Source organism: Centruroides vittatus, unplaced genomic scaffold (genome assembly GCF_030686945.1).
Source record: "Centruroides vittatus isolate TY-2023 unplaced genomic scaffold, ASM3068694v2 scaffold_211, whole genome shotgun sequence".
Taxonomy (NCBI): Eukaryota; Metazoa; Arthropoda; class Arachnida; order Scorpiones; family Buthidae; genus Centruroides; species Centruroides vittatus.
The window spans coordinates 950162-973886 of record NW_027122687.1 but is presented as its reverse complement, the minus strand read 5'-3'; the positions used below and the strand labels follow the sequence as shown (position 1 = coordinate 973886).

Below are 23725 nucleotides of genomic sequence, written 5' to 3'. Positions count from 1 at the left end.
GTAGTGACCTTCAGAAAAATTCTATTAAGATTATTCTTGAATACAAATTACTTTGAATGAATTATATTTGCTTCTACATTCTTAATAAGAATAATAATTTCCTATTAATTGAAGCAAAAACTTATAGATAAAATAATTATAATTGGATAAAGGTAAGCATAAAATATCAAAATGAAAACAGTTTTCTGATGTGGAAATCAAAATGTAAATAATTAAAATAAATATTTACTAGTTTGAAAACGTTCATTATTATAAAAAAAAATATTTTTCAACTAGTGCCCCAGCCCATCTTATGTAGGATACTTTGTAATTACAAAATAGCTTCTTCAGGAACAAAATGAATTGTGAGCAGGACAGTATGCAAAACAATATTTTAAATTATTTTTAAATGCACTGTTGATATAGGTTTGGAGTCACTCTGCTGATTCATTCTTACTTAAAATAAGAAAAATAATTGTTGTCATTTGCAAAGTATAATTTTCAATTCTTAATAATTTTAAGAAACTATTTCTGTACAGCAGAAGTTACTGTCTTATTTAAATATAAGAGGTAAACTATTTCAGTTCTTTCTATGACAGTATATCATTAACAAGACCTAAAAACATTGTGAAGACATTTCTTTGTTTCTAAAACAAGTGCTTATGTAATTTTTGAACTGAAAGAGAATCATTCCATGATCATTAAATCATGGTGAACTATTATTTTTGATATTAATACTAATTCATTATGTAATTCTATTCTATATATATATATATATATATGTATGTATGTATGTCTGTATTAATAGAGTAAATTTTCATTTAATTCAAAGTTAAATATCATATTTTGTGTGTATAATCTATAGATTATGTTTGAAAAGAGGTGCTGGTTATCTGATGGAGTGAGTTATATACCAGTTATAAAGTACAATTATGAATTCATCCCTATGGGTGAATGATGACTGCAATAGGCAAGAAGGTATATGACGAAGCAGATTATGCAAAGGTTTTATTTTCATAAACAGAAGATATTTAGTTTTAATTAGCCTTCAAAATGAATACATGAATACACAATTATTTAAACATGTTACATATAAAAACCTTCAGTACAAAATTAACCAATAGATAAATAAAAAATGTAAGATATTACAAATGTAAATAAAGTACAGAGTAATATGTGTACAAATAAATAACATCCCCCATACATAAATATTGTCAAAATAACATCATCATATGCTTAAGGATAGTCACATTTGGGAACTGAAATTCTATTAATACATTTTAAGATTTATCTATAGGTTAATTTTTTACCAAGTGGTTTTTATATTTAAATGTTAAATTCAAATTAATCCACAAAGCATTCTATATTGTAGCATTTAATTTTATTTATGTCCTGAAGTTAGAACCTGAAGTTCCAAAAATGTCCATTAAAAATTGTCTGCTAGATCAAAAAGGTTTTTTGAGTAGAATTATTAGCAGAATACTTGCAAGTTGTACTTACTGTACAATAATGAAAGATGATAAAATATATTAAATGCACTCAAGGCCTAATATATGACCTGTAAAATGTTGCAAGAAAGATCTAATAAAAATTAATTTATTCATGGGATAAACATCCTAATGAAGATATTGTGATGATTTTTAAAAATCAGCAGTAATCAAGAACCAAGTATAACCAGTGAGACTAAATTATGGTTGAAAACAGCAGTTAGGCAGAGATCTCTGACTTGAAATGGGAGTCCATCAAAAAACAAAAAGACCATCTATTAAAGGAAATGACCTTCCTGCTAACGGATAGTTGATAATCTGATACTCCTTTCACAGTAAGATGCAAGGTAAATGCTTTGAAAGGATCTAACAATTTCAATGAAAAAAATTTCAAATAAGGTGAATTATGGTGATTTTAAAAATTCTATTGCAAAAAAGCACTTTTTAAAATTAATACTACTGAAGTTATAAACATAAATTTGTGTAGAGAGGAAACCATATTTTCCAAGAAACAAAGAAAAATGTAAAATCTGTAACTGAATGGAGCAGAAAGTCTAGCATAATATGTAGGACAAAGTGGATACAGTATCAAAATAGTAAATAAAAACTAAAATTAGTGTTTGCTGTTAGAATAACAAGCATTAATTGCACTAAACTGGAACAATTTAAAAGTTAAAATTTTTGCTAAAGAATTAAGATGTATTTATTTGTCATTTAGAATAACAATACTGTAAAATATAAGACTGGTGTAATGCTGTTTCTAAAAAAATATATTGAATATTAAAAATCATGGTATTTGTTTTCATAATAATGCATCAATATTAAAATGCATTAGAATTGCTGAGTCAAAATAATAAATTGCTATAATTAAATTATAAAATAATAAATTTGGACAATTAATTTATTATGATTTCTGATTATGGTAAAATGTTGGATTTGTTGTATTCAAATATGGCTTTCTATGTAAACAAAAATGAAACTGCTTGCTTTCTTCTAAGTTATTTATCAAATAATTTATGCAGTAATGGTATTTTGCATCAACCACTGTCGAATTATCAGGCCAGAAAACGACTATAGCAATATTAATAATTTTGGGGGTTATTAATTATTAATAACGGGTTGTTGTTAAGTTGTTGTTTATTTAGCTATTTTGCATATTTATTATATTTTTTTTACTTAGGATCTATAGTATTTTTATACCTGAGCAAATTAGTCACTGATATTTTGATGATACGATAAACAGCTAATCACAATCGTTATCGTGTAATCTCAGTTTAGCATTTTCTTTTGATGTAATCAAAAGAGAATTGATATTGTATGGGATGTGAGTTAAAATTTATTTATGAATACTTTCATATTTTAATCTCATTAGTTTAATATTTAATTGTGAAGCTTCATTTTTTTAATATAAAATCACAGAAATTATTGATTATATTTTGTATAGATGTTAAAATAGAAGCTGCGAATACAGAAATTCAAACACTAATGAAATCTTTAAAAACAGCAAAAACAATTTAATTAGGAATGTTTTCAGTCATTTTTAAAGACAGTCTTCAGATAGAATACACAAAATTGAAGGATGGTCTTTAAAATTGACCAAAAATATTTGTAATTAAATTGTTTTGCTGTTTTTAAAGGTTTCACAAGTGTCTGAATTTGCATAGATGTTACTTAGAAGACGAATTCATTTTTAAGAAAACATTTCAGCACGGGATTTATTTTCACATTATTCAGTTTGAAATTTAAATTTATCTGAATCATATTATCTTCATTTAATATCAGATTAAAATATTTGTTTTAAAAATGACTTGATTTAGATAAAATTTTTCAAATTCATTATTCTAACTTAGAAACGTGTTCACCACAAAATAATGATAAAAGAAATTTCATTTGTATTTAAATATTACCAGTACACTATTAGGATAATTGGCCTCTCTTTACCGGAGTGTTAAAAAAATCCAGGAAAATTGGAATTAATAAATATCTCCAGATTTCTTTATAATTGGAAAAATTCAATATTGTATTTTATACTTTATCAGCTTATAGGATTAGCAGTTAAATATGTATTTAATATGAAAGTGTTTATGAAATTAACTTATACAGTTTTGTATGAAATACTAAAAAATATCAGTTTATTTAAGCTATTGTTTCTTGATTCTTTTTTCTTTTATACAGAACATTTCTGTAAACCTATATGTCAGAGAGCTGTGGAACTAGTATACCAAACTACCGGTTCTGGCTATAGCTCCACAATTTTAAATCTTTGACTCTCACTCTAACTCGTTCATAAAAGCTCAATGTATATTAATAATGGTGAATGGTAATGCTAAATGGTACTACAGCAAAACCTGTATAAATTGAAATTGCTTGGTACAAAATATTTTTTCCAATGTATAAAATATTTCATCACATCAAATGGGTCATCAGACTACTTTTTAGATTTCAGCATTATACAGCAAGTCCTCACTTAGTCATTTCATCATAACTTTTTTGAGGGAAGATACGAGTATATTTGTAATTATTTACAATTCTGCCCACCTAAGGAAAAATGCTCTATCTATGAATTATAAAAATAGCTGTATGTGCTTTTTTTTTTTTTTGCTATAAAATCAAATATTTAAAGAAAACATATTTGACAGTTCTATTATATATGTGTATGATAAACCAGTTTCGAAAGTGATTTCTTCAAATAAAACCCTAGGGCTATGATAAAAACTGTCTTCAATTCTCATTTTCACCTTTGGTGTAGATACAGCATTCTTTCTTATGAGGGCAGATTTATTTTTGTTGAATTCTCTTGTAAAATTAATTTTGAGGTGTAAAAAATTCTGGAGATACAAACACTATTCAAGTGGAATATTAATCAAATAATAATATGTTCATATCATTTAGCTTACAGTAAAATTGATTTTGTGTTATACACTGCCTCACAAAGAAAATGCCACACCATGAAGATTTTGTCATTACGAAAATTTCAGGATATGTTCAGATGAACACGTTATGAATATTGATGTTATTTTTGGCCAATCACATAATCTGGGAACATGATAAGAGGAAAAAATCAGTCTTTGCTAACTTTGGAGTAATCATCATGCTCACAGAAATTGCTTCGTGCCATTGTTTTTCATGTTGGGATAAAGACTGAGGAGCGAAGATGCCTCTAAGACACCATCAAGAGCCATTTCATCAAACAGACAAGTTTACTAAAAGTTTCATCATAGGACTACATAACAGTCTAAGTGGTCTTTGTCATATTGCAACATTGTAACTCAATGGGATGTCACAACCGTAGGCTGATTTTGGAGATGGTAGTCAACAGACTGAAATGTGTATCATCATAGTGGGACTGGAACACTGAGATGAATGTCACAATGCACAGGTCAGTGACTCCACAGTCTACAACTGGCAACATTCTGTGGTGTTTGGATGGATTTGGATTCTCCAATATTAATGGTGACAGTTTCTCTTAGATCAGCTGTGGTAGGTTTGTGGTCAAGCCATTCATTGTAAAGTTTACTCCCTCACACCATACCATTCTCATGAATGCTTGAAGTGGTGTCACTCCAAAGCTACTTTGTCACAGATGGCACAGTGTGGTGTTCAACAATGATTATTAAATGAGGGTCTGGAGGCAATATGGCAATTAAACTGATTCTTCTGCCATTTTCGAACACTGCACAGCTTGTCAACTTACATTTGAACTTTGGGATGCTGTCAGCATCAGCAGCTAATCACCTCTAGTACACATCAGGGGACATTGATGGTATACTGTTATGTTGATGAAGTGCTGCAGCCTGCCACACTATCATGTCTTCATGTGTATCCAATTCCAGCTGTATAACATGCAACTGCACACAACAAACATTAACAGGCATGCTTTGCAAGGTATGTAGGAGATTACTTGGTCAGCACAATTTCCAGATATCTTCAATTGAGAATCTGTGGGACATGATGGGATGACTATGGTCAATACCACGTGGTCAACACTATCCCAGGACAGATAAGGAGTTGGATTTAAATTTAAAAAAAAGATACAAACACATACATTAAAAATGAAGGAAAAGGTAGCAAAGTAAAATCAAATGCCAGCTCCTTAAATTAAAATAGTCCTTGGAAAAACAATGATAAAACGTTTTCAAGATTAAATCTCATTATCAGATCAAGTGTTGTAAAGAAGAAATTTTTAAAAATGGAACAAAGCCATCTCTCAAAGACTTTGGAATTTTGCCAAAATATTAAATATTAAAATGACAGAAATATATTGGAGCGATGTCTCAGTTACTGTGAAGAAGTAGGCTAGTATTTGATGATACTAAAGAAATAGGAATAAAATTTTCCACAAATACTTTCACTTTTAATTTAAGTAAAAGTATTTTTAAGCTACATAATTTCTTAAAATCAAATCACTTTTGTTCTCATAAATCGCGTAACTTGAAATTAAAAATGAAAATATTTTGAAAATTTTAATTATCCTATCATTATTAATGCAGCGTTTCATAATACTTAAACAAATGTAATGTTTCATCATAATTATTATGAAACATTACATTTGTTTCCTCTTTTTGAGTAATTTTTTACCTAAATTTATAACCTTCATTGAATGTAGAAAAAAGTGGATGATAAAATGGAATGGGTCGATATTTTAGATATTTACTTACTTGTTAGATGTTAAAATTTCATTATCATCTGATTTGTGGCATAATTATCATATGCTGTAGGATTTTATTGATAAAATATATAAAAAGTAAGACATTTTTGCCCATTTCTTCTTTGGTATAACTTTTTAAATCACACAGCTGTAATTTTCTTGGTAAAATATAGTTTCTTGATAATATAAATCAAGTTCAACAAAAATAAAATATGCATTTCATTTTTAAATTTCATTTTTTAATTAAAAAATCCTTTAGTTAAATAGAATAATTTAACAATTGAATTTCATGTCAAACTTTTAAAAATCTAATTAATGTATTATTTTATTGATATTTTTAGAATTTCAGTTTGACACAAATATTTCTACTCAGTTTGAATAGAGTAATAATCTCAGAAATATATAAAACTTATTGTAAAATTTAAAATAATTACTATTAAATGTAATATCTTTGCAGTAAATAATGTTGCTTTCAATTGAATTATCAGCTCTTTATGTGGCCTATGAATTTTCATCAGCTCTGTTTCTGTTATAAATAATTTTATAGGATTATGAAGCAAATATATCAAATGCACATCTCTTACAGACGTGTTCTGTAACCAGTTTTGCGAATAAAATATCATTCTTTTTTTTTCTTTTTTTCAAGTCAGGTGCATATCTTTTAGTCTATGTTTATCTTTATATATGTGTAGTTTTGATTAAGCTGTATATTATATATAAGTTTTTTAAAGGAAAGAAACTAGTCTCAGTTACTTGAACATAATTACTTGATAAGAGTTATTTGAGGTGGCAGTAATGATAAAGAACGTTCAATTACTTTGTAAATTATAGCCTGTGATACATTAATTTTCTGATATATTAACACAATCTACATCTATATAAATTTGCATATTTTAAAGAGATACTTGTCTTTCTTAGAAGGAATTAAATTTTATTGTAGTATTCAGAAGAATAAATAACTTTTTTGTATGCATATGTAAGGAAAATTCATTTATTTGCCTGAAATATTACACAAGATGTATATAATATATATTAATATAAACTGTCTTACATAGATTTCTATAGTTTATATCAGACATGGGCAAATGTGGCTCTTGCTGAAAGTGTTAATTTCTGTTTTTTATTATTATTTTTACAATTTTATTTTTGTAATTTTGTGAAAATATGTTTATTAAAAAAATTCAATATTTGTTTTATATTATATAATAAAATCGTGCGCCTTACCATACTATCCACCACGACAGTACAGAACTGTGGCTCCCATGCATTTTGCAAAACCTACATTTCGGCTCCCACTGAACTCTTGTTTGCCCACCCCTGGTTTATATGTTATTACTAAGAAAATGAAAACTGGAACAGATATAAATTGAAAATTAATGAGGGAATTTAATCTTACTTTCATTTCTTATCTCAAATTTATGTTATTTAAGAGCTATAATTGTTATGTAGTAATAGTTAATATTTAAATATACTTACATATGATTGTTTATTACTTTTTTATTGCCTCCAAGTAAAACAAACAAAGTCATATATCAATTTAATGTGACATTGTATGAATATTTAATGTACGTAAAAAATCAATATTTTATTTAGACTTTTCTCTCTCTATACTTTTCTCTCTCTATATATATATTTATTTATTTATTTATTTATTTATTTAATTTTTATATTTTATCTTTTACTATATCTTCCATTATTTAATACAATATTTATATTATCACTGAATAATAAAATTTAAAAAAAAAATTATAATTGTAGAATCACACTGGCAGCTTCGAAGACAGTTTGTTATAGTTCAAGCAGATGCATGAAATGGCTGCAGATTCAGGAGGAAATAGCAGTGATAATGAAGCAGATGTTACCACTCCATTTGTTCAAGTAGATTTCAATGATTTAGATTTTTATGAAAGATGCGGGGAAGGAGCATTTGGTAGCGTCTATCGAGCAGCATGGAAACCACAAAATAGAATAGTCGCTGTAAAAAAGCTACTCGTTCTAGAGAAAGAGGTAAAACAGATCTTCTGTTGTTGATGATGTTAATATATGATTAAATTATTTTAATTATATTAAAATGATTTAATTTTATTAAATTTCTTTGATATACTTATTGATGCAGATGTTTTCTAGTACAATAATTTAGATCTGGTTAATGGAATTTTGAATGTTTTTAGGCTTTTATAATAATTAATGGAAACTTAATTTTATTGTTAGATCTTTCTAAATAATGTCATCAGAATTATATGTTTTCAGTATTGTCAATATTTCAAAGAAATAAAGAAAATAGAATACATTAAAATAATAAAAAAAAATCATAGCATTTAAACATAGTCAGTATGGCATTTATCATATTGTCTCATTACATTTTCAGCTTGTTAAGCTTCTTCAAAACTTCCTTTAAATGGTTACAACATTACCATTTATTAAAATGTTTTACTTTTATTACACTTAAAAACAATATTTTTTGAATTCTATCATCATTTATTTGTATATTAAGTGCTTTTATTAATTGAAAACATTACTTTCAATTAAAAAACATAAAAATTAACATTTAAAAAATATATTTTCAGAATATGAATTAGTTTTATTAAAGAATGTTTTGTACTAGTAATGTTCTAAATGATTGAAATATATGATAGACATATAATTAACAAAATGGGTAAGAATTTCAAACAAGAAGCAAAAATTATAATTATTTATTTAAATTTTTGTTAAACAAATATTTGCAGATATAAAAAGTAACCTATCTTTATTATAAACAATACTAAATCGATCACATGTATAATAAATTTAATTCTTATACATTGTAGATGCTGCTGTGAAAATATAGAATAGTCTTATTTGTTCCACATAAAATTTTTATAAGCTCTTCTCTCTTAAAATGATGATATCCATTGAAGTATTTTTCAAAACACTGATCTCTAATTTGATTTATTTCTATGTCATTTCCAGTAGTATACAACAACCAAGATGAATTGCAAAGTTTTCAAACCAAAAACTAAATATATTGGAACACAAAACAGTTGGACAATAATCCTTTAAGTGAAACTTATTTTATAGAAATCAAGATTTATGATGTTTCTATTCAATCATATATCAAATGAAAGAGAATTATAGACTTTTAAAAATATATAAATGGATATTGGGAGTTGACTTTCACAAAAGAAAAAAAATCTATATCCTCCTCAAAACAAATGAGACAGTTGCAAAGGTTTTTGGAGTAAGAAGATTTAATTAAGCAATTATAAATTTGTTATATACGATGCAAATTATTTTCATTTTATGTAACTTTGTGGATTTGATGATCATTTGAGCTTCTTAAGAAATGATATTGAAACAATCATATTTTGTCAAAATTTATCGTGATACAGAAATTTACTCATTTAGTTTGATGAATAGTATTGGATAATGTTAAAAACTAGTTAAAATCTGTTTATAAGCTTTTCATTTTATATTTAGACTAAGAAGTCTATCTTGATTTTTAATCCAAGTAAAATTTAATATAGAAGATACGATGAAGTTACTTGCAAAAGATATGTAGTTAAAGAGTGAATACTTTTATCAAGTTTTCAATATTTATACTCTTTTTGTATTTTTATTTATGATTTTAACAATAATTCGTATATAGGACCCACACTACTGACTTAATGGATAGTTTGCTAATGAATTTGTTAGTCACGTTTCAGATTTAAATCAATTTTTGTGTGAATATTATGTGCTTAATTTAGAATCTTTTATTTAGGAATCATTTGTGATCATTAATTAGTTTTGCATTTCCTACAATCAATACTATCTTACAAAACATAAACAAATATGCTAAGAAAATATATTCCTCTGGAAGAGTATAAGTTATCATTTTTGAAGCAAAAATAATAATCAATAGTAGAAAGTTCATTAAATAATTGATAAATTTATGACTAATTATTTATAATTAATTTTTTCATTAATATTATGTTTTAAATTTTAAAATTTATAAATTACAGGCTCAAGTACTCAGCTTACTAAGTCACAAGAATATAATTCAATTTTTTGGAGCTGTTATTAAACCACCAAATTTCTGCATCATTACTGGTAAGTAAAATGAGCAAATGAAATTTATGATTTAAGAATACTAGAAATTCCCTAATTCCAAATTTTTCCTATAAAAAACATCTCCCTTAGTCAAACAGCTGGCAATCCTCAGAAAATGCAATTTATTACACTATATGATAAACAAATTTCAAAATTTTCTGGTAAAATTTCCTTTATTTTGAATTTCTGTCATTCATGTTGCATCAGACTATACTGACAATGTTCATTTGAGGTTGAGGACAATAGCTCCAACTACAAGCATTACTATCTTCAACAATTATGGATGGTTTCAAATACAGTAGACACAGGACAAGTTGACAGATATGCAATTTTTTGCCAGTCAAGTTAACAAGCAGTTTTATGCCGACGTTGCAACTTTTTTTAACTTATTAAAAACATTTATTTCCGACTTTTTACCCCATCTACAGATTTCTGACATTAAAAACTAATGCCTGTTAATTAAATATCAAAATTTTAGGATTAATTTTTCTCTGTAACAAATAGAAGTTTTTTTGTAAAAGTATTTGCATAAGCCTCAGCTAATTTCTGGAAACAGTGCCACAAATACAACAGCCTCCAGAACCATAATAAATGGTTTGCAACAGGGGTGAAAAGAAATTAAACAATTTTACATTTTTAGTTTTGCCTGTGCCTTATTTCTAAATTTATTTTAAACTTGCAAAGTTGTAACTGATCATTTATTGCTTGCTTTATGTAGACTTTTCCTTATACCAAACACCCAAAATATTGCTATCTCCAAATTTTTTAATTAAAAAATTTTCTGTAAATTGTATATATTTATTGGAATTGGTTATATATTTTTTTTATATACGCAATGAATTTTAAATTCATTAAAAATTAGAATACTAAATTTAAGCTATAAAAAAAAAACAAGAAAACAACTCATTATCTAAATTAGTTAAGAAACTTTTAACTTAAGGTTTTTCTAACTGTTATATTTTCTTTCAAAATTTTCCAAATCATTTAATTTAAATTTTTGATGATGAATTTTTTAAGGTAATTATGTGTTTTACTAAGAAAAATAATTCTAGCCTCCAATTCTTGTAATTAAAAATCATGCAAGCATTAGCTTGATTATCTGGAGAATATGCATGATGCTGACTGTCATTAATTATATGATCATTTTATTAATTCATTAAAATTTTCATTCTTTTTTTATTATTATTCTTTTTATACTAGATATAACATTGTAATTATGATAAAAAGATTATTTCCAGTATTGATTACTGGAAATAATCTTGTAAACAAGCTTGTAAAGCAATTTTTCTTTAATAAATTTTTAAAATTATGATATTCAGTTTTTCAATATCACTATGAAAGAACACAAATAACTAAAAAATAAATTAATAAAAAACATGACAGATTAGTTTGCATTGAAAAATGTAAATACATTTTGATGATTTTTCATCAAAATGTATTAATATGTATTCAACTTGTTTATTTTTATTAAATAAATCTACAGTTTAAGAACTCTGAATAAAAATCTGAAATGTACATATATTTTTCCAAACCAAACTGACATTTTAATTATGAATTCTTCAGAATATTCCCAATATATATATATCTGTACATTTTCAGATTTTTATTCAGAGTTCTTAAACTGTATATTTATTTAATAAAAATAAACAAGTTGAATACATAATACATTTTGTCTTCTTTTATCATGTAGGCCACTATTATTTAGATCTGTTAAAATAGTCCAATAACCTTATTCTATACAGTTTCAAATATTGTTTTTGTGAACAAGATAGTAAAGAATTATGTATGAAACTTTTTAATGATGACGATATTGCAGGAAGTTTCATCCATAAAGTATAATGAATTTTAACTTTATAGGAATTTTTTTGACTATTTCATATGCTTCAGAATATAGTTTTTATAATTAATTTGTTGTTTTATTTTTGTTTGTAAACTAATGATGATAAATGACCTTTTTATGTTTTAATAGAAAAATCTCTTCTTGATGTAGCTAATTTTGCCAAAGTTATATTTTAATTTCCAAAATTTCAAATTGTTGGTTGTTAAAATAATAGTCATCACATGGTAGTTATAATTTTTTTAAATTTTTTCTTCAAAAATATTTTTTTAAATATAAAAAATACTATCCATAACATTTTATGTAATTGTAGTCAGAATGTTATATTAAACATAAGAATATATTAGAAAAATCAAAAGACATAACGTCATTTGGACAAAATAACATTTCTGGATAAAGAGTTTATATGGAATAATCTGAAAAAAATTTGGAAATTATATATTTAGTGGAAAATATCTGATTTTAGAATTGTTTGAAGGAAGTGCATTATAAATTCTCACATGGAAATAATTTATTTTGGATGATACTTATAAATAAATTAATATATCATTTACATTATATTTTTTTAATAATACAGTTTTTACTTAAAATATAAGTTGAAATTTACAAATACAAATCAGCACCAAATTTTTATTGGATAATTTTTAGAGTGTTTACATATTTTATATGATTATAATGCATTATAACATGCTTTATGATATAGCTACTACCGCTCAGTCATATGGCCTTAAAATAAATGTGGACAAAACCAAAGTGCTTACAACGGATGGATCGCGGGCAACTGTTTACCTTTATGGAGTCCAAATCGAGCAGGTACAAGAGTTCAAATACCTTGGGTCACTGATCCAGGAGAAGAAAGTGGCATCGTCAAAAGAAACTCATGCCCGTATTGGACAGGCAGCCCATGCATTTGCCTCACTTAAATGGTGTGTATGGAAAAAGAATAACATCTCTTTGATGACCAAGATCCGCCTGTTCCGTACACTAGTCATACCGATCCTTCTCTATGGGTCAGAAACTTGGACCCTGCTTAAGACAGACTTGGACAAACTTGAGACCTTTCAACTGAAATGCTTGAGACAGATTCTTGGTATCTCCCTTTGGGATCGTATCACCAACAATGCCGTACGGGCCAGATGCCAACAACAGCCATCTGTTAAGACACAAATTCAACAGTGACGGCTGAGATGGTTCGGCCATGTGTGCCGAATGGATATTAACCGAATTCCCCACCAATTGCTCTTCCGTCAGCGACCTACTCTGTGGAAAATCCAACACTCCGCACCTAAGAAAACGTGGACCAAACACGTTGAGGAGGACCTCAAGAACCAACGGCTTGATTTGAACCAGGCAAAAGCGGCGGCCATGGATCGGGGGCATTGGAGGGGCATTGTGGAGAAAGCTCGACTTCCTGCGGCACCCACAGCAGCATACTGGTTGCGCGGACACCCGCAACCAAATGCCAGCTAGGGATAAAAGAAGAAAGAGAAGAAGAAGAACTACAACTTCAAAAATATATTTGCCATAATATCTATAAGGCTAGACATAATAGATATATTCATTATCATAAAAAGTAAAATTATATTATAAAATATATAATTTATAATTTTATTCTTACAAATCTAAAGCTTCCATAAATAATAATTGATTAAAAGTTAGTTTCCCCCAAATTGGATAAACCCTTATTTCAGTTATTTTATATACATATAAACATAAATTTTTATATATAAAATTAAATGAATAACAATTATGATATAGTTATATTGCATGGAAGAGCTTGAGATTTAATACTCATTTGTATGATACAACTAATTTAACCCAAATTATTAATACATGTATAAATATTGTTTTATTCTGTTCATTTATTAACTGGAGAGTGCTGATTTTTAATAAATGAGTAACACCCAAAATATAAATTCCAGTATATGAATAATATGCCCATCCAAAGATGTGAATGCAAGGACATTTGGGTGGACATATAATATCATTCATTTTAAAACTGTTGAAAAATTTCCAGAAAATTAATGTTCTGTCTTAATTATGCACTTATTATCTTTTAAAATATCAGGTCAGTCCATAAGTCTGTGGGCATTTTTATGACCTTGAGAAAAATCTTGTTTTGCTGTTAAAAATGTCAGTCTAATGTGATAATTTTTACACTGAAGTGTTAAATTGGATCTCATTCTATAATACTGTTCAGAATTGTGAACATTTCAGTTGTTTATTTTCGTTAAAATGGAAGTAACCGACGAATATAAAAGACACGTTTTATACTTTTTATTTGGTGAGAATGCTACAAATGCAGCCAAAAAAATAAATACTGTACATAATCAAATCGTAATTAGTTCAAGGACTGCGCAGAAGTGGTTTGAAAGATTTAGAAACAACGATTTTAGTGTGGAGGATAAGGCTCGTACGGGAAGATCCGTCGACTTCGACGACGATGCTCTCTCTGCACTAGTCTGCACTGTAAAAAAGGCTATTTCTGAATATTTTGATTCAAAACTGAAATCATTTTATGAAGATGGGATTAAAAAGCTACCATCGAGATGGCAAAAAATTGTACAAAATAATGGTGAATACATTATAGATTGAAATAAAATTTAATTAAAATCTTTTGCTGCTTTTTTGTAGATAAAAATACGCACGAACTTATGGACTGAACTGATACATTTAACATATAAAGAAAATAGCAGTGTAATGCTACTTTATGATGCAGACAGCCTCCAATTTATGATGGGGTTATGTTCCTGAAGGAAGCATTGAAAATGGAATACAAATTATAATATATTTGGATGAGTTATGTTCCAGCCCCAGATTGTTTTCACATATAATTATAATATTTCAATTATTATTGATGTATGTAATTACTTTTTTATCGTTTTTTTTTAATGTAAATATATGTAAGTAGCATGTGCCATAACTGTTTAAAAGGTAACAAAAATGAAATTAGAATACTTACATTGGGTTAGAGCCTTATGTTGTAGTAGCCACTGTCAGACCAGACCTCTTTGATCTTGTTTGACAGTGGTATGTCAATGATTTGACATCTATTGGAAGTTTTATGCACTGTTGGAGTGAATGTATGTATAGAATTATATTTGATGCCCTACTTTTTTTGTTTGTTTGTTTTAATGAGAGTTTGGATTTTTTTAATAAATTATTGTAATTCAGCCCATCATAAATTGGCTGCCTGTATATTTTAAAAAATTGTAGACCTATAAATTCCTACTGTCAACCATGTCTGTGTCTCTGTTTATCCTTCCTTAATCTTGAAAATGGTGTTAGGTGAAAGTCAATAACAGATAAGGAAAGCTTAGGGGAAACAGGCCTCAATTCACTCTACATGAACTTCTGCTTTGGGCCTAAAATTACAATATTTCAATTCAAAAATTTTCTTCTGAACAGAGTTAGATATATGACTGGCATGACTTCATTGTTAACAGGAAAAGTATGGAACAGGAACAAGACACTACTAAAGTGCATTGCAATGAAAAATTGCAGCCAAGAACTGTGGCAATATCACAATAAATAATTGTTTGTTTCACTTGTTTTCTTTCCATGTATCATTATATGATATATAGGATATTTCATTTAAAATTTAATCTTTATTTTATTTTTTATGTAATTTTATTCCTTTTTTTTCTTTTAGCTTAGGAAATTGTTGAAGACACTATTTTTGTGTTTTAAAAACTATAAATTTAGAATATAATAATAAAAATAGGCTCAATACATTGGTTATGATACAATTTAAACTTTCTAAATTTGCTATTTCATGTTTAAAAAAAAAATTGTAACTTGTTTGGTATAAAAACAGAACCATTTCATTATACATTATTGGATGACAGTACAATTCTGATCTATAACACTGTGTTTGATAATTATCATTCAAATCATTGTATTTACTTAGAAAACAAATACAATCTACACAGCTTTTACAAGCTAAACATCAAGAAACTTTTCATAATAATCACAAAATAAATATATGTCTTAGTATATTAAGATAGTATGTTATTATTACCAGTAGAATTAGAGATTAGTGAAAAAGTCGAGTCATCTATTTGCCTTTCAGACAACTTTCAGGCTGACAACCGATGATCTGTATGATGATTGTCATGAAATGTGATCTTCTAATTGAAAGAAAAGCTAGAGTTTAATTAAAACAAATACAAAAGTTAGGAGTTATAATAAGAGAATCAATACATTATCCTATTCTTAACAACATATTTTAAATATATATAACTTTCAAATAAGAAATATCTATGAAAATTATCTGAATCCAAAAATAATGTGAGAAGATATTTAGTTAAATTGCTATATCTAGTATATAAGTGTAGGCTAACCTATAAATATGTGCATATTATTATTAAATTTTTTAATAAATTAAACTATTATGAATTTTAATAATTTATTCTCATGATTATTAAATGTCGTTTTTATTTATTTAAAATATTTTTTGTTATTATTCAGAATATGCAGAAAATGGTTCTCTTTATGCATTCCTTGCTCAGCAAGAACATAATTCTATGTTGAGTTTTGAACAGATTTTACGTTGGAGCATTGAAATTGCTGCAGGTAAGATTTAAAAAATAAATTTGCTATACTTCAAAAAGTTCAATAAACATATTGTTTTATCAAAAATGCCAAGTACCAGAAACTGTTTCCATTATGAATGTAATCACAATGCAAATAGTTTTTGAAAAAATGCTTATAAAATGAGCAAAACTAATTACTTTTCAATATTCAATAAATAGAATAAATAAGATATAAAATTACCAGACAGTCTGGGGTAGTAATTGGGAATTGGAATGGGAGAAAATGTCACATGATCAAACAAAAAGAAGAACAACTGACTAAAAATTTGGCAACGAACTATGAAAATTTATTCAAATAAAACATAATTTTAACTAAAACTATTAAAACAGACATAAATTTCATACTGTGATATAAGGATGTTTTAAGTAAATTTGATGGAACATTTAATGCCATAATTAGTAAAGATAATTGTCAAGTTATTTGACCCATCTTGTATAAAATTTCTAAATAAATCATACAAAAATTAACTAGTAGTCATGGAAATTGCATCATCTGTGATAGGGATGGGCAACCATTTTCTATGTAAGGGCTGCATTTCAAAACCTTTGAACTCATGTGGGCAGCATACAAGAGAAAAGAGGGGAAAAAATGTCAGTAAATCACAATTATTTATTCATATATAATTATAAATTAGCATAGGTATACTTAATTTAGCTTCTGGAACTGATGTAAATATGATAAATCAAAAATATTTTGTTAAATATTAGTCACTTAAATTAGTTTCAATGTATCTGTTTGCCAGTTTTTTGTTGTAATTTTTACTAAATTCATTGTGGAAAAACTATTTACATACATAAGTTGTAGAAACATTTGAATTTTTACTGCATACTTCCTTAAGCTGGGAAATTGATATATTTATTCATACTTTTTGTGGGCTGCAAAAAATATTACTGCAGGCCACAGGTTGCCCATCCTTGATCTATGATATACACCCATTGCATTTGTTCAAACAGATGTGCAAATTTGCATACTTAAGCTATGATTGCAATTTGTAATTATAACATATATGTAGTATAGAGAAGAGTCAAGAATAAACCAAAAAAAAAAAATTGCTATTTTTTTTTGGTTTATTTTTAATTTATTATTACATATAATTCTACATTAAATTTAATTGTTATGTTATACCACCTTACGATATAAAATAATACTGCTAATAAGTGCTGTTGTAAGAATTTGCTATTTGTAGTTATGAAAGCAAAAACAGAAAGGGTTCACAACATAAGTAGGTCTAAAAACATAATGTGAACATATTAATTAACACATTGGTCAGGAGAAATAACATGAACAGTTATTTCCCATTGAGTGGAATCCTAATACTTTGTAGAGCCACCATGAATTTTAATAACAGCTTTGCAGTGCCCTGGTATAGAGTGAATGAGTTTCTTCAAGTATTCTGTACAAATGATTCCAAATTGTTCTAATAATTACACCCCTGCAGTTGTTGTTTATTTTCAGAGCTCTTTGCTGCACTTTTCATGTACATAATATGACAGAAATTCTCAATAGTGTTGAGATGAGGACTATTATCTAGACAGCTTAATCTGTGTCAACAATTTGTGTATCAGTTTAAGTTACAATAATGCTAACAAACTGTAAGATAAAAGACACGTTATACTTTATTTGCCATCTTGGTGCAGTGATGTAATGCAGAGTTGTTTTGGAAGATGCACAATTTCATATCATAAAATTATTATTTAATTGTTAAATTAGCTTGACAGATAAGATGTTTTTGTAGTACTCTGCATTCACAAATCCATTTATAAAATTAACTTTAAAGAAATATTCAAAAGGCATATCCGTATATGAAAGAATATCTGTTGTTGAGTGTAGCTTCCAAAAAACTACCATATAAGTTTCATTGAATGTATAGGTTTTTTTTTTTGCCATATCTATGCAGATTAAATTTAGATTGATCTGAAAACAACAGAATCATATATGTTAATATCCAGTCTGCATGCTATTTAGCCCACACAAGTTGCTGTTTGCACATTAACTTGTCAACAGTAGGCTTTTAAACCCAAGTACACAGGTGAGATGTAACTGTCTACTCTTTCCACTTTATTTTCAGTTTGGAAGAACTAGCAGTACATTCTTACAGGCTGAGATGCTTCAGCATACTATCCTGTTATGGCATTCTCAATCTTGATTGATTGACAATGCATTCTCTGTGATATTTCACAAAACGATAAACTTTCAGCATTCAAAGCAACAACTACAGACTTTTTATGCAGTATTAACTGTTGAAAACTTTTTATTTTGCATACAGAAATGAACCAACTTCATATGGGTTTTTATGCCAATAGGTGATATAATTACTAGAAACATTTCTGCAGTAGACTTCGTGAAAAAACGATCTCATGTTTATTATATTGTAGATGGTGCAACCTTTACAGTTTCTTGCAGATCTGCATCAAAATGATGCTCTAATTAAGTTCTATCATTTATTTCGTAGATGTTTTGCTTCAAATAACAAATGAATAGCCAGATTTAGTGGTGCATCCAGAGGGGACCAAGGAGCCCTGGCACCCTCTAAAGAAAAGGAGAAAAATAAAAACAGTAGAAAATTTTCCAAAAAATCTTCTCCTAATTAAAAATCTATATTTATATTGTGTCATGTCTTTCTATTTCTATATACTACTAATGAATTAGTGGTCACATAAGGTGGGAATTTTACATAATTTGCAATTAAAACTTGTTTTCTGCTTAACTCAGCTCTGCCCAAAATTAAATCTCGAGTGTGCCACTGTCCAGATTCCTTTACCAGTCTACTTAAAGCTAATTAATAAGTAATTTGGCTAGAGGAGCATTACTTATTAATTAGCTTTAAGTAGACGAATGAAGGAATCTAACTGTTTATATGTTGTTTGAATTATCAGGTTAATTGTCTATGTGATATCTAAATACTGTTAATGTTCATGCAATTATTTTTTTAAAATGCTTCAATATGAACATTGCATAATAGTTTAACTGTTTTAAGTATTTGGGATTTACTTTCAGGGGAAAAAATTATTAAAAAAATGGGCATTCAAAGAAATTCAGATCAAAACTAAATTTCAATAAAGATCATATAGTGTTTGATTTTTCTAGGAACTAATTCATAAAATTTTTATCAAGGGAAAAAAAATCTAAAGCCATGATGGTAACTCTCAGTAAACTGTATTTTAAATAGTTCTATTGAGTGAATGAATTTGTTGAAACAGAAAATATTTCACATCAGATATTGTTTTAATTTTGGCGCACATTCAAATGTGCCAGAATTAAATTTTAATTTTATAGTCTTAATATTTGAAATTTGTAATTACACTCAAACCTGTTTTTTATGCGGTCTTTTTTGTGCGATTTTTTTATACGTGCAATGTGTTTTGTGCAATTATTTTTGTGCGGTATACCAATTTGATTGAAATTCATATACCGCACACAAAAAATCACACAAAACAAATCTCACAAATAAAATATCGCACGAAAATAGACCGCATAAAAACAGGTTTGAGTGTACAGTATATTGCTGTAATGAACATTTTGGTTTGATTTGATTGAATTTATAATAGGCAATGTATGAAACATATTTATTAATAATGAATATTTAAAATTATAATTGATATTTTGTTGAATATTAAATTATTATGTAGCTGACTATTTTAACAATATTTTTAAATAATATATCATACAGTTGGGTTTTATTTTATGCAGGATTGATATATATATTTGCAGTTGAAAAATTGGATGCACAAGGGTAATTCTGAGTATTAATGCATATACCAAAATTCATTGTGTAACCAAAAAGAAAACAAATGATATAATAATTAGAAGCAATTTTCTGTGGCCTGCCTTTGAGAAAAAAATTATAAAGATGAAACAAAAATAAAATGTTTGATAATATTAAGAAAGCAGAAAGTTTTGTGTGCACAGTATAAAAGTTGTATGAAAGTAAAACAAACTTTTGGCACTACATTACTAAATCAAAATCACAACAAGAGGGTTCTGTAAAGCACATTTTAACACTTTTCTGTTAATTGTAAATGGCTACATAAGAGGATAGAGCACAGATTTATGCAAAATTTTGTTTTATGTGATACTTAGTGATACACAATCTCCATGTAAAATAAGAATATAATGTAGATGAATGTGTAGAATTCAAATAATAATAAAGATTATAATTTTATAAAATATTGAAATTTAAATTACTTTATCGAAAATAATTTTATTTTTCTTAGGTATGAATTATCTGCACTATGAGGCACCTGTGAAAGTAATTCACCGAGATTTAAAATCTAAGAATGGTAATTTATCATGGAATATGACATAATATTAATAAAATTAATTATAGTTATACAACAATAATTATAATTGTAAGTCGTATTTTAATGAGCTAAAATTACTAATAATGTTTTAATAGAAATTAAAATAAAACCTATAAAAGACATTGCTAAAAATATTTTGACTGAAAAATCTTTTTACAAGTAGTCCTCAATTAATGCATTTTTGTTTTTATGTAGTTTATTAATTAAGAACATTTCCTGTACTATATGCCAGTTTTTCAATATAATGTGGTTCTGGAGGTCACTAATAGTCCCTAGAGTTTGCTTAACAGGCTAATTACTTGTTGCAAAAGGAAGTTTTGTTCCTAGAGTTATAAAAATTATAAAATTTCTTATTAAGGTAGAAAAGTTTTACTTCTTACAGTGAAAATGTTACAATGTGTAAAACATTATTTAAAATGTTAAAGCAATATATTGTGTAAAACAGATCATAAAAATTAATTTTCATAAATGATTTTGATATCGTCAAAACCAAAACTGGCAGAAAGCACTAAAGCAGTAAAGCTTAAACTTTGTCAGCAGAAAATGTATAGAAGTGAAAATCTGCTATACGAAAATGATATCAACTATATTATGTACAAAAAAAATGAGTAATCTGAGAGTCAAGAACCTGCTATAAGTAATGATTTGTTTAAAAATCAAATGTTTGCTTAGGTAAATTTTTAATTTTAATTAAAAATTTAAATAGCTAAAAGGCTTGTTTTAAATTATTATATTCATAGATCAAACTACTTCAGTATAGTTTTATTAATATTTATTTTCTCTTAACTTCAGATAAATTTACAGTAGTTTCCCTTTTTTTTCAGTTGTTATTAGTTCTGATTTTGTTTGTAAGGTGAGTAATGCATTAAATTATATGGTAAGAATTTTGATAGTTTCTCTAATTATGTAATATTTCGTGATAATGCTTATTTTAGATATGCGACTTTGGAGCATCTCGATTCTTAGGTGGCACCACAAAGATGTCTGTTGCCGGAACTTTACCGTGGATGGCCCCCGAAGTAACTATTTAGCATATATGAAGTGTGGATTAAAAATGTGAATGCATTATTAAATTTTGGATTTCCTCAATTACAGGTTATACAATGCTTACCAGTATCAGAAGCATGCGATGTATGGTCATATGGTGTTGTGCTTTGGGAACTTTTCACTCATGAAGTGCCATTTAAAGGTATAGAAGGCTTTCAAGTAGCTTGGGCTGTTGTAGAAAAAGAAGAGGTAGTTATCAAACAATTTACAGATAGAATAATCATAAAATTTTCTTGTTTAAATAGAAGAATTTTTTCTAGCGGTTACCTATTCCAAAATCGTGTCCTCCAAAATTTGCTGATCTTATGAGATGGTGTTGGAAATCGGATCCAAAGGTATCATATTTATTAGATTTAAGAATCTTTTATTTGAATATAAAGATAATTTTTTAATTATTATTATTTCAGGAGAGACCAATTTTTTCTGTAATATTAAAGCAACTACATATTTTAAAAGAAGATGGTGAGTTTAAACTTAAGCTATGTTGTTAATACAAAGTGTCCAAAAGTTACTATGCAGGGAGAAATTTCTAATGACATCAAAGTTTATGCATGGCATTGTATACGAGATCCATAAGTCGTATGCCCCACATTTCCACTTTGTAGTAGATGGCACTTCTGCTTGTTCACAGAGGTTCTGGGTTTTGGATTATAGTTTTTGGAAGACTTCTTTGCCAATCTCCCATGGAATCTTGCCTTATAGGCCTCCAGACTGCACTCCCTCTAGATTTTGGTGCTTCTGGGGAGCATTTCCTACAGGATTACTGCAATATCATACATAAAAATTTGCTTTTATTAAAACTTGAATCTTTTTCACTGCACAGCAACTTTCTGGACACTCATTGTTTTGCATTGGTTTTTCACATACATAACATTATAAACTATTATGGTAAAACTTTTCTAACTTGAAGTTCCAACAGGCAGGAAAAAATTTTGAGTTACAGACAATTCAAATTAGAGAACAATAGACTGTAAAAATACTGATTCTGAATAGATTTGTATTTTTACCTTTCTTGCATTATATAAAGAAGTCTTTGATAGTTTTTTTTGTTTTAAACAACCTATGTATTGCTTCTCAGCAAATTGTTCAATGTATCTGATGGAATCAAACAGTTTTGCAGGTACATCTTGTTGAGATAAAGCAAGAGGTCTGTCCTCTCACTTTGGACTGGAAAATTGTCTGCAAATAGGCATTGACAATAGATACAACCTACTGTCTATGATAATTTCATGGAAGTCCAATAATTAGGATTAATTTGGTTAGAATAAATATTAAACTTTGAGTCAGGAAAGTTGAAAGTAATATAAATCAGTGTTGGGGACCATGAAAAACTTTGACTTGGAAAAAATTTGAGTTGAGGAAATTTAAGTTAGAGACTTTAAATCCCTATGCTATTCCATTGAGACCTACTAAGTGCTTAATTTTATTCAAGTTAAAGAAATATTTGAGTTAGAGAAGTTTTACTGTGTATATTTTTTTTATTTCTGCTGTAATCTGAGAGATAATATTCATACAGGTTTGATCTACATATCAATATATCGCTTGTTATCTAAAAGATAAAATTTAAATACTGTAAAAAGTTTGTTCTTAAGCTGGCCTAAATTTGTAGACATAGCATTAAGTAAAACATTGAATATCCTAGTTTATATTATAAAATAGATTTTAAGTATTTTGCATTCATAATTTGCTTACAAAAATTAATATTAAATATTGACAAAATAAATTATTTTAAATTTCTAGAATAAAAAGACTGTCAGTGCTC

At 27.3% G+C, this 23725-nt stretch overlaps 1 protein-coding gene and 1 long non-coding RNA gene across 2 annotated transcripts in view; one reads left to right on the top strand and one right to left on the bottom strand.

Annotated features, from left to right (window-relative positions):
• The window catches only part of LOC136987447 (mitogen-activated protein kinase kinase kinase 20-like), a 36936-nt gene that overhangs the window by 7760 nt on the left and 5451 nt on the right, over positions 1-23725 (top strand). The window contains 9 exon segments of the mRNA XM_067285185.1: positions 7873-8121; positions 10095-10182; positions 16490-16594; positions 20830-20895; positions 21741-21769; positions 21852-21935; positions 22012-22152; positions 22224-22298; positions 22371-22425. Coding sequence (XP_067141286.1) covers positions 7918-8121; positions 10095-10182; positions 16490-16594; positions 20830-20895; positions 21741-21769; positions 21852-21935; positions 22012-22152; positions 22224-22298; positions 22371-22425 — 847 coding nt within the window. The 5' untranslated portion in view covers positions 7873-7917.
• Positions 21806-22382, bottom strand: LOC136987448 (uncharacterized). The gene is made up of 3 exons (XR_010882615.1): positions 22231-22382; positions 22028-22132; positions 21806-21939 (listed from the first exon to the last, which is right to left on the bottom strand). It is a non-coding gene; the product is annotated as an uncharacterized lncRNA (long non-coding RNA).